At 41.0% G+C, this 18,838-nt stretch overlaps 1 protein-coding gene across 3 annotated transcripts in view; it reads right to left on the reverse strand.

Annotated features, from left to right (window-relative positions):
- Positions 1 to 13,093: 13,093 nt before the first annotated feature.
- The window catches only part of DGKI (diacylglycerol kinase iota), a 449,833-nt gene continuing 444,088 nt past the window's right edge, over positions 13,094 to 18,838 (reverse strand). For all 3 annotated transcript variants that reach the window (XM_043589661.1, XM_043589660.1, XM_043589662.1), the window contains one exon: positions 13,094 to 17,861. In XM_043589661.1, the coding sequence (XP_043445596.1) occupies positions 17,745 to 17,861 (117 nt within the window). In that variant the 3' untranslated portion in view covers positions 13,094 to 17,744. The remainder of the gene's footprint in view (positions 17,862 to 18,838) is intronic.

Raw genomic sequence — 18,838 nt, forward strand, 5'->3', positions numbered from 1 at the left:
TGTATGGCAATATGTCTTCTTTCAGATTTTAAATCCGAAGCATGATTATATTTACAAGGTAATATGTAAAGCTCTCATCAATTCTCCAAGATTCCCTCTGATTCTTTGCTTTTCAGTTATTCTCATTGCCACAAAAAACACTGTCATTGTTCTCTGTCTTTTAGAAGGTGATTTATCTCTATAATTTATTTTCTCATAGTATGTTGTATTGTAAGCTATTAGAGTATTGAAAAAATCTGTGAGAGACTGCCCAATAAGATCTTGGTTGAACAGTTGAGGATAGATGCTAGCATCTAGAATGCAAGACTCTTTCATTAGAGACTAATTTTGCTAATGGTGTGTCCAAAACCTAATGATCTGACACCACCACAACTTTTGATCTACCAGACATTTGCAACCATCGAAACCTGAAAGATGAAGACTTGAGTAACTAGGATATTACTGGTCAACTACCTTAAGTTAATTGTAAACTTGATAAAAATACGTCATAGCTTTTTTTAAACTTCAGAGATCTATATTAAGACCCTACAATATGGAATAGCTTTCAGCACCTTATATAACCTCAAATTTTGTGATTCCTTGACCCCATAGCTAGAGGCTCATCAGACTGGCAAACCTTATACCTGGGGTTTGGAAACTCACAAATGATTGGTGTGCCTCATCTTCCCCAAGAACCTAACGTATGTCTTCATTGGGAGCCCAAAACTCCTCCAAGCCATTGAGTGAGTGGGGTTGTTTTTTATAACCAAAGAAGAGAGGAAGGTAGGAAGGGAGAGAGAGAAAGAGAGGAGTGTGGGGGAAGGAAGGAAGGGAGGAAGGAAGGAAGGAAGGAAGAAAAAAGGAAGGAAGGAAAAAAGGAAGGAAGGAAAGAAGGAAGGAAGGAAAGAAGGAAGGAAGGAAGGAAGGAAAGGAAGAAAGAAGGAAGAAGGAAGGAAGGAAGGGAAGAAAGAAAGAAAGAATAAAAAAAGGAAGGAAGGAAGGAAAGAAAGAAAGAAGAAAAAAGGAAGGAAGGAAGGAAGGAAGGGAGAATGGGAGGGAGGAAGGAAGGAAGGAAGGGAGGAGGAAAGGAAGAAAAAAAAGGAAGTAAACAAATGAATTCAAGTTCCCTGAAAGCATGGGACTGCAGCTCCTTAAATGTTCAGCAAGACTTAAAGCAGATTTCTCAAATCAGTGGTCAATGATAGAGACCTGGAAGCTATTTTCAAATTGATAAGTTTCTCATTCCTTCACCTCACCTTTCCTCTCAAAGACCTAATTATCAGCGTATACTATGTTCCCTGATATGGATATAGCCATGGATCTCACAGCTTTAGATCAACATTAGAAAAATTACAATAAAGCAAACAAATTAATTCACATTAATTTAGCATTTACTATGTTCCGGTCAGTGGTCCGTGTCCCTGAGAGTGTTGGAAACCACTGGAGTCAACAAAATACAGATACTGGGAGAATCATGAGGCTTGAATTCTATTCCTAGCTTCCCTTTCGTGGACTCCAATATATATTTTTTGAATTTTCAAAGTAGAGATTTTGAAAATACAAGTAGATACTTTTTGGGAGAGCTCTCCAACTCCATGTTTCTGATTCTATAGCGTTGTATGGGCAGCTTCAATGCACAAATTCAGTTACCGGTTGGACTAAAAAAAAAAAAATCACGTAACTGTCCCCTCTCCTGGCTTCACTAACAGAAGGGAATGGACCACAAATGGTCAAGCCAATCCAGCTATGTCTTTTCAGATACTGAGACGCTGATTCACTTATCCATTGATTTCTTACAAACCACCCAAAACTTAGTGGCTTTAAAAATAAGCCATCATTAACTTGCTCGTGTTTCTGCAGCTTGGACTGGACTTGTCAGGGCAGCTCGGCTCTGCCCCACACTGGGACTAGAACATCCTAGATACCCTCTTCCATCACACATTGGATGGGTACCTGCATGGGGGTGGCTGAAACAGATAGGGGCTGGCTCGACAGCTTTCGCTCTCTGCATGCCTCCCCGTGTGGCTAACTTGGGATTTGTCACAACGGTGCTGGGTCCCAAGAAGGAGCACCAGGGGGACCAGCCCCAGTGTGCAAGTGCCCGTCAAACCGCCACTTGCTTTACACCAGCAAAAAGGGACACTAGCAAAAGGGACAAACGCAAAGTCAGTGTGGAAGCAGACTATACCGGACATTGACATCAGGAGGCAGGGTTCATTGGAGTCACAAAATAACAATCGACCAGACATACCAGTATGGGATCTCTGGTTTAATTTATCCTCGTGAGGACACTAGAAAAGCTTCTGATCCAGGCACCCACAGCCTATGTTTTGTTCCTTGAAAATAAAAATGACAACAGAACCAAGAAATTTCTGAAGATCCAGTTTTCTTGAGTGGAGCTAATGACTAGCACATTATTCCAGCACAAACCCCATGCACAATATTTGGTATTTGTTGCTCATCCAACCTTTACTCCCTACTTCTTTTCAGACAAGATAAAGAGAATGAAAAATATGAGTTGGGTTTGGGTTAGAGCAAGAAAATTCCATTCCATCGGTATCGCCCTTCTCTTGACAACCTCAATGGCCATTTCACATTTGGTAATTAAGCCTGTACTTTTCACCAGAGGCTACTGCTAACGGAGTTGAGGATGTCACTCCTGATGGCCTCTGGCAGAGGAACGAGGGTGTCATTGGCAGGCAGACCAGCTGTCATCTCTTCCTGCAAAGAGCCAGCCGCTCACTGAGCCAGTGAAAACTGCGGCCATTGATTTTTCTATACAGATGATTAAAAACAGCTTGGATGCCTGTATTTCATACCCATCATCAGTGACAATGAAAGGCCCTAATTCATGGGACTATATCATGGTCTTCAGGGCAAACCGTAGGTTTGGGCTGAAGACGCATTTTCCTTTCTGTAGAGTACAAAACAAAAACAAAAACAAAAACAAATCCCCAGAACCCTGAAATCAGAGGAGCCAGACCCAATGTAATCCCAAAGCTGAGGGTAAAAGTTACGGATAGAGGACGTTTAAAGAGAGGCTTCAGGCAGTAGGAGACACAGAAACCACAACTGAATGGTGCGGATCATCGGGAGAACATACAGAATATCTCTACAGCTTATACATTGACAGAGGTTTTCACGTTATGAAAGAATCTTCACAAGTTTGGCCCTATGCCATCTGAGTTTGGAAATGTGGTGATTTTCAGAAGAACGAAGACAGTTTAAAAACAGGCAAATTAAAACAAGAAAACTATCCCTGGACTTAAATAAACTGATAATGCGGGTTATGTGCGCAGGCCCTATGCTAGAAAGGACAGCCCAGCGGTGCCTTCTTAAACCGGCAATGCCCCCAGACTGGCATCATGTGAAGCTAGACTTCGGACAAGCTGACAGATTTTTTTTTTCCATTCTCAGTTCAAGCTTTTGGGTCTATTTATTCCATATATTCTCTCCATTCAAGTTTTCACAAATGGGCCCTACTTAACACTGTCAAAGCGTGTTTTTTAAGGCATTTTTACAAGCCGGAGGGAGAAAAAGGATTGAGGCAGACTCTAGGTCGGGAACTTTAATGTCACCGCGAAGACAGTTAAGTAAACTAAGTCATCTGAGGTGAGGACGTACAGGCCCCTTTCTCTCTGCCTGCCCCTACCCCACAGTGCAGGGAACGTGTGGGAAATGGGATGAGCATGCCGTCAGTGAAATCCTCCCCAGCACAGTTTCATAGATACAACTCTTTGAGCACCGACTATGTGCTAGGCATTGTTCTAAGTGTTTTTCCAGCCAACCTCTCGTTTCCTGTCCACAAAAACTCCATTCGGTTGGTGGTATTGTTTTCTCCATTTCTGATGAGGACGCTGAGGCTGAGAGTGTTCTGTGACCAAGTTCACCCCGCCTGTAATCAGCAACATAGGTGCCAAACCCTGGGCGGTCCACACGGAGTCAGACAATGCCAAGCAGAAAAAGAAACCCCATGACCTAATGAGATTGGTCCGTGAAAGAGAAACATCCTTCCTCGTTATCATTACCATAGCTGCCGTGTAGTTGTAATAATACCTGAGAGTTATTAAGCATCCGTGCTCCATGTAAGTTCTGGTCCTTTCCATCTGTGTCAAACTGAGCTAATTATCTTTACACCTCTGAAGGGAGAGCCTGTAGAGTCGGGCAGCTATCAACCTGTGACTCACTGTACCGATTTCTGAAAATAAGCACACACACAAATTCTCAAGGGCTGGAGCCATAGACATCTTATTACAAAAGGCATTTGTTTTAGATTTTAAAAATGCCAACCAATCATGAATGCTATGGCAAATAGAGTTCCAACAGTATGTTTTGGGGGTAGCTTTAATGAAGTTTTCCAAAGGGAGGACCTTGAATAGAGATCATTTTGAAGCTTTTAAATCTTTACAATGACCTGCTATTAAAAGAACCCTTCAGGGACACCTGGATGGCTCAGTTGGTTAAGTGTCTGACTCTCGGTTTTGGTTCAGGTCATGATCTCATGGTCATGAGATCGAGCCCCACATCAGGCTCTGCACTGACGACACGGAGCCTGCTTTGGGATTCTCTCTCACTCCCTCTCTCTCTGACTCTCCTCTGCTCATGATCTCTTTCAAAATAAATAGATTTTAAAAATTAAAAAAAAAATATATATATATCCCCTTCAGAGAATCCTACCATTTGAGAGAAGAAAGGGGCCCTCCAGAGACCATCAGCTGTACAGTCTTGTTTTGCAGATGAGGAAAGCTGGGCCTAAGGACAGTAAGAAGCATAGCTTTTCAGGAGCAGATCTGGGGCTGGACTCCAGTGTATTCTCTCCTGCTACAAACATCTCTTTTTTTCACCCCAGTAGCTCCTTCAGGTGGCATCTACAGCATTTGAACATGTTACTGCGATACAAGTTGCACAAAAGGAGCACCAGAGCTTTGGTGAGGTCTCCCCGTCCCAGTAAGCTGTGTGATCCTGAGGAATATTTTCAATCTCTTTGACCCTTGGCTTTCTTCTGTGCAAAATAAAGTTATTCAACATGGTTTCTAGTATCATTTTGCTCCCATAACATGTGACTCGATGATTTTAATGTATTGGCGAATTCGTTTCTACTTCTCACAAAGCACATGGGCCTTCTTTTTCCTCAGATTCTCCGGATTTCTAATGACAAATGATGTTGGAATCAGAATCCCAAAGACAAACTCTAAGTAAAGGACAAAACAGCCATTTTCAGGCACACAAGAATTCCAAGAATTTATTTCCCTCGTGCTTAGTTTTCAGAAGTAATTTGTGACCATGCTCCAGAAAATCAAGAAACTAAGAAATATGTGAGTCAAAAGTGATAAGACAAATGCAGCCGTCCAAAGAAGAAAAGCCTAAGGTGATAATGGTACAGACTGCCTGGGAAAAATATTCATCAAAATTAGAACAGGAAGCCAGTGGACTCTGAGAATGCCTTTAGGAGGAAGAATGAAATGGATTCCAGAATGACAAGGGAGCTCGATGATACTAGAGACATACTGAAAAAAATGTGTGTTGTATCTTTCAACAAAAACAAAGACGACCAACACCAAGAGAAAGAAAAACAGCATGAAAAGGTCCAAATACGAAAGAGACCAATCTAAAAAAAAATGGTAAGAAAAGTATTTTGATCTGAATAGAAACATTGTCTTTCATTGTCATTGGAGTCCTTGCCTTGAAAACTTTCAGAAGAAACTTGTAATTGCAGCTTACTATTTGCCTCTGAGGTATGCATTAACATGCCATGCTAATGCATCTCCATGTGCTTAACTTTCAAATCTTAGAATTAAAAAATCAGCAACACAAAGAACTTGTAACATTGGTACAAAATAGAATGTAAAATGTACATCCGTATACTACTACATCAAAATAAAAACTCTGTCACAGTGAAGGAAACAATCAATGAAAATAAAAGACAACCTACTGAACGGTACAAGACACTTGCAAGTAACATATCCAATTAAGGGTTAGTATCCAAAATATATACTAATACAACTCAACACTCAAAAAACCAAATAACCCAATTAAAAATGGGCAGAAGATCTGTGCTGACAGCTCAGAGCCTGGAGCCTGCTTCACATTCTGTGTCTTCTTCTCTCTCTGCCCCTCCCCTGCTTTCTCTCTCTCTCAAAAATAAACATTAAAAAAATGGGCAGAAGACATGAACAGGCATTTCTCCAAAAGAAGATGTATTGATGACCGATAGATACATGAAAAGATTTTCAGTATCACTCACCATCAGGGAAATGCAAATCAAAACTACAATGAGATATGATCACACACCTGTCAGAATGGCTAAAATCAAAAACACAACAAGGCAACAAGTGTTGGTGAGAATGTGGAGAAAAAGGAACCTTCATACACTGTTGGTGGGAATGCAAAGTGGTGCAGCCACTGTGGAAAACAGTATGGAGGTTCCTCAAAAAATTAAAAACAGAACTACCCTATAATCCAGTAATTGCACTTCTGGATATTTATCAAAAGAATACAAAAACACTAATTTGAAAGCATATGTGCACCCCTATGTTTATTGCAGCATTATTTACAATAGACAAGTTACGGAAGCAACCCAAGTGTCCATCAATAGATGAATGGATAAAGAAGAGATAGTGTGTGTGTGTGTGTGTGTGTGTGTGTATTACTCAGCCATAATAAAATGAATGAAATCTTGCCATTTGCAATAAGACGGAATGAGCTAGAGAGTACAACGCTAAGTGAAATAAGTCAAAGACAACTACCATATGATTGCACTTATATGTGGAATTTAAGAAACAAAACAAAGGACAAAAAGAGAGAGGTAAAACAAGAAACAGACTCTTAAGTATAGAGAACAAACTGGTGGTTACCAGAGGGGAGGGGGGACGAAATGAATGACACAGGGCATGGGGATTACGAGTACACTTACCATGATGAGCACCAAGTAATGTGCAGAAGTGTTGAATCACTATATTGTATACCTGAAACTAATATAACACTGTATGTTAACTCGACTGGCATTAAAATGCAAAACTTTAAAAAATCAAATAAAATGTACATCTGTGACATGGAATATAGTTAACAGATGTTGAGAAGTGGGAGAGGGGAGAAGGGAATGGGGACGTGTTAAGATTGCCACTGTGCCCAGAGGGGGGAGGAAAAGGGACCAGCGTGGGAAAACAGGATCTGTGATGTTTTGTTAAGAAACAAAAGCTGTGGCAGAGTAGACGGTAAGGGCGCGGTGTGGCCAGTGGCAAAGGATGTTATTCCCAGCCGCGTGCGAGCGCTGGTCGTTGTTCCTTCTAAGCACTTTGCACGGCTCTCCAAAGTCTGCGTAGCTTCCTCATGTGGATCCACTGGCAAGGAAGTGTTTTACTGAATACCGAGGTACAGGTCTCTGCAGATCTGTGGGGTTCTCTCTCTGTGCAGTTTCCCGACACTCTTCTCTGTAAGTTCTAGTTGCCTTCGTCTGCCCAAGTCAGGAAATCTGCCAGGCTCTGCCTGAATTACCCTTCCCTGAGCCACTGCCTGGAAACTCCGAAGGCCGTAAACTGGGGTAATCGTGCAACTAACTTCCGTCTCTTAGGGATCACGGTCTTTTTTTGCCTGACACCAGGTGTGTTAACAATCACTGTTTTTTATAGGGATGTTCTTTATTCAGGTGGGAGGGTAAATCTGGCCTCCATTAGTCTATCTTGAAAGCAGAAAATTTTTTTTTTTAATTTCTGCCTTATCAGGGATCCCTTTTAGTTCCAGCCTAATAGCCAATCTTTGCTTACCTCCTGATATCAAAAATTTAACTTAACCACCATTAAGGACAGGACTCACACCAATTACATCCAACAGCCAGTAACAGAAGAAAAGAAACGAGTTATGTTTCTTAATTTTTATTCTGTACATTTCCACACAATTCACAATACAGAAAAAGTGTCCAAAAAGTAACTGTAACTAGTCAATTTCTTTTTCAGAGATTAGTTCAGTCTCCCAAATTAATTCCGTTGAAAATCTCTGTAGAGCAACACAGTGATCAAGATACTTTATATAAATAGGAAATGCAAGAAAATTAGGGAAAAATACTTTATGACTTTGTTACAAAAAACTCCATTCTTCCCTTCCCCAGCCCACCCTTCCCACCCACCCTCCCTCCCTCCATTTCATATGATCTGGATCCCACTTCACCTGGAAATAAAACTTCATCAACCTACTGCCACAGCTGCTACTTTTTTGGGGGGGATTCCACCTGCCAGCTGGCAGCTTTGCAAAAGCATGGCTCTGGGATGTGATAGGGCAGAATCAGAAATCATGAAAGAGCCCTTTATAATGTGACTGCAACTCTTCATACAGATGTAGCCTTTGAGAGTGAATTACCCACAGCCAAGGGTACTCTGGATGCCCAAGAATCTTTTCCCACTCAGAAATCAAATGAAATGAAATATATTCATTCTTAGGGAATGGACATTGTCCTCTATTCCTGAACTCTCTGCAGGAATGGTTTTCCCCACTTTCAATCAGCTACGATCCATATAATACTCAGATTCGCGGTTGCTGCGTAACCATTTGTAATAAATAAATAAATAAGAACCCAGCCTAGCTAACCTTTACTGAAACTAACTGGACTATAAATTTCAAAGATGTGCTTTGCAAAATATTCTATTGTGCTAGAATATTTTGTCTGTCAAAGTTCTGAAACTCATTTCCCAGGATGGCAAGAAACCCACACTTCCCAGCCCACAATCAGAATGTGAGCAAACATCGATCTGAATTCTAATTGTGATGAAAATTATGCATGTGGTCAGAACCTCAGTCCAACCAAGAAGGATGGAGGTCAGTGAATGAAAAATGTTAGTGCTAATAAGACCCAAAAGGTTAGGAACCATTTGGTTTCATTATACAAGGTACAGTAAATATCAAAGCCAGATAGTATCTTAAAAATGACCAATCTCACCAACATATCTCAGAGTTACCCATAAATTTAAAACAAAATATAGAGTAAACCAATTTACAGCTGTCACTGGTTTACTTTTATAAGTAAAGACAATTTGTAAACATCTCCTATCTCTATAATTTTAAGGTTACATGTAAACCCCAAGATAAAAAAAAGTTTGTCTTTAAATTTTTAAGGGTTGAATATATTTAGATTTATGAAAAAACCCTAAATTGTCCTTATTTCTCGCAAATTTTACCATAGACAATCACAAACCTATGGACAGGTCTAACCTCCTATGAGCACTTAGAGAAACTCCTTCCAAAAACAACCTAATCCTTAGGAAAGCTCTATTAGAAAGCTCTTTCTAGAACTGTCTCTTCCCCTAAATTCCACACATAATTCTTCTAAGCTGCATAGATTGAAAATTTCATGATATTCCTCGAAGCCACTTTGAACAAGTTCAATTTTTTTCTACATCTTCTGGATTTGCTTTTCATGAGGATCAAAGTTTACTGAGAGTATATATTATTTATTTGTGGGTTGCCATGGCAATTTGTGTGAAGACTAGAGCCTTATTATTGTACTGCTCTTGAGAATCTTTTTCCTTTCCCATTAACTCTCTGCTCTTCCTTTCCCTTCCCAAGCCAGGAGCAAAGACAAGGTGGGGAAGAAGGGGAAGCCGGGACGGGGTGGGGGTGGGGGGCATTTTCTCAGCAAAACTCCAGATAATGGTCTATTTTTAAAGATTATCTCAAGAGTGACTCCCATCCAGCCAACCTGAAATCCAAGAATTCAGGTCTTCTTATTATGGAAGGGGGGATGGGCTATTAAACCTATAGTCCACAAACATTGTAGCAACATTAGTCTAGCAATACAAGGTTAAGTCCTACTTAATGACAATAAGTCATTTAAAAAATGCCTCTATGGCTCTTCACCAGAAAACAGAGATCTGTCATTTGTCCAGGCCCCAGCCACAGCCATACACCCCAAATGACAAATGGGTAGAAAGAAAATGAACACTAGATCCTTTTTTCCTCTTTAATTCCTGAACCTGAGCCTGCTCTGCCTTAGTAGAAACACCTACTCTACTTGGGAGATTTGGGAATTGGCTAGCAATGGACAGTGTGTGTGTGTGTGTGTGTGTGCGCGCACGCGCGTGTGCGCGTGCATGTGTGTACATAAGCAAAGCAAATTGTTTTAGGGTCATGAAATACCTGCTTCTCAATGACCTGGGACATATTTGCAATGACTGACACTGTTAAAAAAAAGCTGTAACTGCCATCTACATGGCAGGAACCGAGAGGCGGTGGGGACTCTAACAGTGCTGCTTGAGTCCAAAATCAAAGAAATCTAAAACTAGAAAATATCACATAAGTCTTTTAGTCTAAGCTCCCTCACAATAAAGGCATTGCTTTTTCATGATCACTGATTTGGCTGTTCAATTTTCGCTTAAATAGTGGAAGAAACCCTAGCTGCAGTAAAGTCACTTTGTTTTTTTAGAAAGCCCAGTCCATTTTTCTGGATAGATGTGTAGGAAAAAAGAAATCCTATAAACAATAAAGCTACCTCCTTTTCATGTCTGTTCTGAACTCTTCTGTCCTTGCTTTAATTCACAAATTATTTGCCCTACAGAACTTGAATTACATAGTCCTACTTCACCTGTCTCCTCCAAACATTCCTGTTCCTAATCTTAGTTTGTTCTCTTTCCAGATCAAATAGCCGCCTTCTACGTATACACAGATCTGCCTGTAGAGGTGCTCTGTAAAAGAAGAGATCCAGAATTGGAGAATCTCTCAGGCCTGCTTATTCGTTTTGCTTCAAGTGCAGAACTTCCCACAGGTGTATCAGACCTCTGTGCATGTGACTGTGTGGCAGATATGGCTTCCATACCCATGAGACCAATGGAGTCTTGAATGGCAAGCCCACTTTCAACACTTTTTGGTACAGCATTCTAAAATATCATCCCAATAGCGACTTCCAAGGAGAGAAAACAGTACTAACATTGTTTAAATGTTGAGAACCATAGACAAGCCAGAAGTCACCCTCAGTATGAGTTTTTTTCATGAAGTCCACCATGGCACCAAACATTTGACCCTTTTTTTTTCCCTTGGACATTTACCCAACCTGAGAAGCCTCTGAGAGCAAAAACTCTGACTTTTTAACTTCCTATTCCTCAGTTCTACCCAACTCTTGCTGTGGGATGCCAAGTCAATATCTTTTCAAGGAGGCACCTTCTAAATTGTGGAAATCGGAACGACGTAAAACAGCACTGGAGGCAATGGCAGGACACTGTTTACTTAGCGAACATCTACCGTGAGGGTGTTAGTCTGTCATGTCTAGAGATCTTTGTTTAAAAATTACTGAAATTATAATAAACAGTATAACTGACAGTAAATGGTATAGATTTGAGTTGTATAAACTATTTTCTATGAAAAGACACATGTGTTTCACCAAAGGACTGAGAAATGAGACAGTTTCAGTTGCTCCCACCATTAAGGGACTCCTTTCAGATGCCATTTGGCTCTAAACAGTAAACCTTGGGAAAACATTCAGAATCATCACTTGTTTCCATGGGTGGACCCTCCCTTGCAGCTCTCACGCCTACAGCGAAAACAAGTGGGAGTTTCCATGATTGCCTTGTGTGGATTCCCAATATCTTTTAGGCAAAATTTTCTTTTGCGGTTATAGATTACATTTAGCTGTAAGAATACCAAATCACGCCACTTTTTTGTTTTTCTGTTTTTTACACTGGACAGACAGTAAAACAGATTTCTAAGATGACTTAAGGATGCCTAAGAACATGTATCAAAATCCATGACGCTTCCAGAAGTATTCTGGAGCTAGGCGTCGTAATATGTTTTCTTTTCACTAGCTCTTAAATTCATGCTTAGTTGGTTTAAAATTTTTTAATGATAACTAAAAGTCATTCTCTCCAAGACCTTCCCTCTCAAAATGGTGTTTTAAAGATTAAAATCAAGACTTTCATAAATTTTAAGACTGAAATCCTGCCATCCACATTAAAAATAAAACTTTAACAACTCACAGAATCTGATTCCAGCCCCTTCGATAAACGTTCCTAATCACAGCATCATCCCTCCAGGTGGTCAAGTAGTGTTCAAACAGTCCTAGGGTCCAGAAGTGTGTAATTCCACCAGGGTGTCCACTCCACTGTTTGACGGTTTTTACTTGATTTTTGTATTTAGGTCGAAACCCACTGCCAATTTTGCCTATTGCTTCTAGTTTCATTCTTGAGAAATAGCATGAGTTTTAGCTGTCATTTCGGTAGTGTTTCTGTCTCATCTGAAAGTCTTGGTCGCAAATACATTTTTAAGAACACTACCAAGACTCGAAGGAAAAGGAAATGCAAAATATCATCCCCTTCATATTCTCATTTCGTATTTCATAAAACTAAAATCTTGCGGGCTGAAGAGTGACAGGCACAATAAAGGCCTGATGGACACCCCATTGCGTGCTTTCCTGGCACCCTGTGCTTCTTCCATGCCCAACTGATCACATGGGAATCCGTCTTTTCTCCTAGGCCGCCAGCTCCATGGACTCAAGAGGTTGGGCTCTCTCATTGATTCTTAGATCCTTAGCAAGCTGCTTGCATCAGAGTAAGGGATAAATATATTTTTGAAATAAATGATTAAATACCCAAAGGTATGATTGGCTCATGAACTTATGGTTGCCCGCAGGATGCCTGAAGACATATAAAGACTCTGGAATCTGTCTACCATGAGGATATTATTCAATATTCAAATCTCTGCTTTAAAAGACAATGCCTCCACAGCCTAAGAATCATTTTTTTCTGCTTTCTTTTTGAGACCAGGTCACTGCTATGTGTCCTGGGAGAGTGGGTTGTCCAAGGGCACTACTCCTTGCTTAGTTCCTGTATTTAGGTTTCTCACTAAACTGTGGGGAGACGGCCTAAAAATCCACAGGTGGCCAGTAGGGGTTAACACGTATATAATCCAGTCATCTAGGTAACTTCGGGGAGCACATGGTTTACATCACCAGATGTGGAAGAAGCTGCCATGACTGAGGACGCCAAGACAGACGTGTGCTAAACCTCTGTGGCAGATGACTTTTCAGAATAAGGCTTGTTGTAACTCTGTAAGGTAATCAAGGTCAGTGGACATCTATTTGTCCTTCAGGCAAAATGGATACTTGTCCCAGAGGGTCATTTCATTTTGATCCATTTTGAGCCTAATGCCTGGGGAAAATCTGGGCAGCTGTATGACAAAATTACGAAGGTAGTGGCGGAAAGTCCAGGAGGACTACTGCCATGGTCAGAAAAATTGGAGGGACCAGAGGTGGATGATGACCTGGTCGCAGAAAGGGTTGGGGCCAAAGTCAATCTGAGAGGCTCGGCAGAGAAAAAACTACACCAGTCAGCTGAATATGGAATTCAGAGAATGAGAAAGTAGAGAGATTAAGAGAAGGTTCTAGGGAGACCTGGACAGAGACTATTTTACACAAATAAGTGCTAAAGGTTAGTTAGAAAAGTCTTCTCATTTAATAGATGTTCTACTTTTTTTCTTAGCTAAAATGAAGATAATCCATTTAAGTAGAGCAGTTAGTTTTATTTGATGGCTATGAGGAGTCTTTTCAACAATGATCTATTTTATTTTTAAACAGCATAATTGAGTAAAAGATCACACTGTTTTCAGTGATTTCATTAGCTACTCCTACTGGAAGGAAGCCAAGCTCTTCAGACCCCAGCCCATATCCAAGTTACTACACCTTCCTGTCAGTAGCTGGCCCTAATTAAATATCATCAGGCAGTGTATGGAGTGTTATTAGCCCTGCAAACTCAGCCTTGGTAAGGGGAGTGAGCAGGACAGAGAAAGAAACTCTCCATGTGAGATCCAAAAATAGCGCAGACAAGGCTCTGGGCTCACGTAGGTTGCATGCTTCACATAAGGTAACATAAACCATTATAAGACCTCTTGGTCATGGATTTTATGACACACAGCAAATGCCATGTGTAGCTGGAGTGCTGCAGTAAAAGAACTAAGCTTAGCAACGGTAAAAACAACAAAGAATAAATGAGAATTTTCTGTTAGCCTGTCTTTGCCTGTTGGTGTTAACTATACACAGAGATGATTAACATGCTTCTAAAATGTTCTATTATAAGCCTATGCAATAGCGTGTGTATAGTACAGATATACACACACATATACAAATAAATATATTTCTATACGTGGGGGGGGGGGGCTTGCGTACACAGTATTTCTGACAACATACAAGCGACAATGTTTATTGGTGTTAACGCCGCTTATCTCTGGGGAGGGGGCTGAGGACACTACACCAGCACAGAGGAACACCTTGACCTTGCCCGTGATTCTCATCTGTGCTATTCAAACTTCTGATAAAAAGCATGTTTGACTTCTACAAATTAAACGATCTAAATAAAATTAAACAATTTAAATAAAAGAGACCCATAAAAACTTAAAATTGCTGCCCCACATATTTTAAAACATGGAGATTATGAGAAGTCTGGTAAATACATTTCAGAAACACTTTAGGCAAAGAAATGGTTATGAGGTCCAAACAAAAGCTACCTGCTGAGTATCTCTCAATGCAAAAAGATCTGCCTAAGCGCTAGGGCCAGCTCCCATGATGGCCTAGGGAGCCACGGGGTGGGCGAGGTTTCCCATCAGCTGTCGCTAACTTCATGGCTGTGCACTTGCCAGCTAAGATCTCTTTTTCAGAAATTGCATTGGTTTTAAGTTAAAGCCTCCACAAGAGGTAACCAGAACTCTCCAAGTGAAATTCGCAGCCATGGTGTTTATTTCCTTCTTGGCTTCTGTTTTTTATCAAGTCCTTGAATGTGATAAAGCACAGCTTAGCTGGGTTCTATTTCATTAAATGTGTACGACTGGAATCTACAGCCTCAAAAATGACTACCTTCAGGGTTCTATGATGTTGTCTTGTAATAACTCGCCATTTCTCATACCCCTTCCTGTCAGCCTAACCTAAAAATGGAATCCCAGAGCAGAAAGCACCACCACGTGAGGGGCTCTTCTGAGCCAAACACAGAGGAATGAATGCCAGCTAAGGCAGCCTCTCTCCAGTACTGTCTCAGGAGGTTTTGTAGAAATTGCTATTTCTATAAGTATATAGTTTTATGTATTTTAAATTAAATGCATGTGGGTTTAAAGACCAGGGCCAGACCGTTTGCTTCTATACTTTCTGATGGCCCATTAAAGGTGAGAAGATATACTTAGGCTGAGCTGGAAACTGCTGGAACATATGGCCTTTCTAAAGCCCAGGACTGTCACACGCAGAGATCAATTTTTAAAAATGCTACAGGAGGTAGGTTTAATATCAAATCCATTGAATATATAACTGTTCTGCTCATTTTTGATGTTCTTTTCTTGGAAAACCCAAGTCCTGAGGGCATTTGCTTTTTCAAAGAGTTATTTGCCTTGGTTGTATGCTTCCCATCAACAACATAGAGCTTTTTTTTTTGGCTTGGAATTATTTTCAAATATACCAGAACTCCTACAGTAATCATTAGCTAATCTACTTTCATACCAGGAATATACTTGTGACTTCAGTTGGACCTATTTGAATTGGCCCATAGCCATCTATACCCTCAATTTTCTCTGGGCTGCTTTGAAGCATCACAAAGAAATGTGAGATGGTAGTTGGTGAAAATAGTCCTTCATCCCAGAAATGGCAGCTGGGTAACCGATGGTGTGGTCGACTGTTTGGCTAAATCTAGGGAATGGAAGGCACCATTCAAGGCCAGACTCCAGTCGGTTTTAGAGATTATATTTCTGTCATCACAACATCTCTTTGATGGTGCCACCAACTGAAAAACTCCCAGATGAAGCCCAGTGATGAAAATCTCCTGGAGCATATTTTTTCCAGCTTCTGGAAACAACCTACTACAGTCCTCCTTCCCTTCACCATAAAACCCAACAGATAATTCCATTACTAAGACTGTTAGATGACAACAGATTACTCATGACCAACCTCTTCTCCCACAGCTGGAAACAACACCAACGATTTGACTTTGGAACGACGTTCCCATCCACTGAGAAGCTACTCCTACTTAATCCAGTATTCATAGCTGTCCTTTCAAAATGTTATGTGACCAGACGAAATTCAGATAAGCAATGCGTCACCACTGGACCTTTTCAGTAAAGGTAGAAAAACCATCATTTATACGTTCACATGCAGAAACACCAGAGAAGCACTTTGCTTGTGTCTAAGAGCAAAATGGAAGAAAGCTCAGAAGACATCGGTTTTGGTCTGAAACAACCCTTAATCACCCGCTTTCATTTCTCACTTACACCCAAGTCGAGTAGATAGCTTCACTGAAAGTTAGACTTTTCTCTTGCTATCGTAGTTATCACAGAATCCCCAGTAGAGGGACCTGTGTGGACCAACGGATCTGTGGCAGGATGAGAAGTTGCAATTCCAATTTTAGAGACACATTTCTGGCTAGGCTCCCACAGCGGTTTGTACTAAGAATTTTCCAGCAGAGGAAAACAGAGAAGACAATATATTAGACTACCCCGTACAGGAGAAATGGGGCTGTAGTGCTATCAAGCATAACCTGGGACTGGACAAGTAAAAGGTGAGGCATCCATCAGAAAGATCCAGCCATCCTGGAAATCTGGCAGTGGAACTCATAAAACAAGGCTTTATCCTTGGGACAAGGCTTACTTGGGGTAATGAAAACCAAAACCTTAGAAGGAAAAGCTAAAATGGCCCCCCCTTCCACCACTGCACCTAAGAGTCTATACTTATTAGCCTCTGTGCAATATTCCAGTGACCGTTTTCTTGCTTAAGTGAGTTATTTTGACTCAACATGTTGCTACTTTTGCATTGGCTGTTTCATTTCAAGTCAATTAGCCTGCTTTCTCTTATCACTCAAGAAAGTCTACACGTAAACGCTGTCACAGTGCTCCGTTTCCTGTTATCGCAGCTCTTGCACATGGTTTTCTGCTCGGGCAACTTCAACTGCACTTAAAAATCCAGTGGTTCTGCAAACCAGCCATGGGCCTTCGTTTAATCCTTCGCTCGTCTCTATTGCGGCAAAAGGCAAAGATGGCTACACGTAGGCAGTACGGAGCTGTGCAAACAGCCCAAGCTGAACCAGTCCTCGGGGCTATCAGCAACAGCCCCACAACCCCGGGCCGGCCCCTGGGTTCCCTCCCATGCCACCTCACCATACCTCAGAGATAAGAGCACACAAGTTGACATTATCCATGTGGCACGTCCCAGCTCCTAGTTAATGATAAGGGGTTGGGTGGGTGGTTGGGTGGGAGGGAGGGAACATGCAAAAAGTCACTAATAGTCTTGGTGTATTTCATCTGGGAAATGGAAGCAGCTTTACAGTTGTGTTTCTGCAGGACATCCAGAGGGTTTTCAAAGACCTTCAGATGGTCTTGTGGTCTTCAAAGACTGAATGTAAAGAGAACAGATCATATTTTTCGAACGGTGAGTAGTTACAGTAGAATTGTGTGGTACAGGGGAGTCATGAATGCACAGGGGGAGGCGGGAGCAGTGCCATGTATACGAACATCCTTTGAATCTTGAAAATAAATTATACAGGTGAACACAGAAGTTCATGCTACTTGCTGGAAGCAATAAGGATCAAATTTCGTGGAACTTGTATTCCACAAATCTCCAGGTATCCTGCCTCTTCCTCGGTGGGCTATCATGTTCTGTTGGACGTCTTGGTAGCCCTTAACAACTGGTGACATGGTATCAGATTGATTCTTGCAGGAGAGAGACAGATTTATGGATTCCATCAGCTTCTTCCAGGGGAGCTGCCCGATCGCCGGGAGGGCATAGGTGATATGCTTGCTCAAGTTTTCTTTGTGATCTACCAGGGTCAAACAGCAGTTTCCAGGTCCTCGTGGCCAATGATCTTATAGTTCTGGCGGCTTTCTAGGTAAGCAGCCAAATCTGGGTCTCCAGCTTGCTGTGCTCTCTCTTGAGGTGTCTTACCCTACAGGTAACAGTGGGAAGGAAGGAGACACAAATACTTGGGATGAGATTTTTTTTTTAAATGCAGAAACAGAGGTATTCAAAGATAATGCACTAAAGGACTTTTCCATGCTTATGGTTTCAGAGTTCACAAGACACTTTCAAATCTATTATCACATTAAAACGTGAGATAGGTAAGTTTAAGAGAAAGAGACTATCACTCAACAGCTGGGTCTTACATCTGAGGAAAGAGAGGTTCAGGGTAACTGGGTCCACAGCAGGAAACAGTGTGGCAGAGTGAGCTTTGGAACCCAGATGCTTCAGCAATAGAAATCACTGAACAGAAAAGCAGGAGAGCAGGCATTCAGATTTCTGATTTGGGATTCTTTCTATTATACTAAACTCTGGGAAGCAGCAAGTAGAAAATGATAGCATGGGATGGGCATAAATGATCTAGGGATGCTTCTTTGCTGGTTTTAAAGCCTTCAGTTAAGTTCCCCCTAATTCAAAACTATCTCATTTCTCCAAAAAGTGAGTTAATTTCTGACTATAAAAGTGACGGGTATGGATTAAAAATAAACTTGGAAAAGTACAAAAGCATAAAGAAGAAAATAAAACTCACCAATAATTTCTATACTACATTAAGATACCAACCTTCTGCAGAGTGACTGTTGTGTCTTTTCCTGGAGCTCTACACATAATTATTTGTATAAAAAGAAAACCACACTCTGTTTATATATTATTCTATCACATGCTTTTTCCCCTAATATATCAAATCTTTTCCATCATTCAGTGATCTTCTACACCATCTTAACGACTGTATCATTTCTTGCAGCCTACTATAATGCCGTGTGTATATTTATACACACACATGATATTTGGGGGATCAGGTCGATGAATAGAATTCAGCAGAAGGCAGGAAGGTCTCCATTCTTTTGAATGTTTATAGATATTACTTAACACTCCTTGAAACTTCTAATTTTTGTTCAATGATATGGT

This window comes from Prionailurus bengalensis, chromosome A2, assembly GCF_016509475.1.
Source record: "Prionailurus bengalensis isolate Pbe53 chromosome A2, Fcat_Pben_1.1_paternal_pri, whole genome shotgun sequence".
Classification (NCBI taxonomy): Eukaryota; Metazoa; Chordata; class Mammalia; order Carnivora; family Felidae; genus Prionailurus; species Prionailurus bengalensis.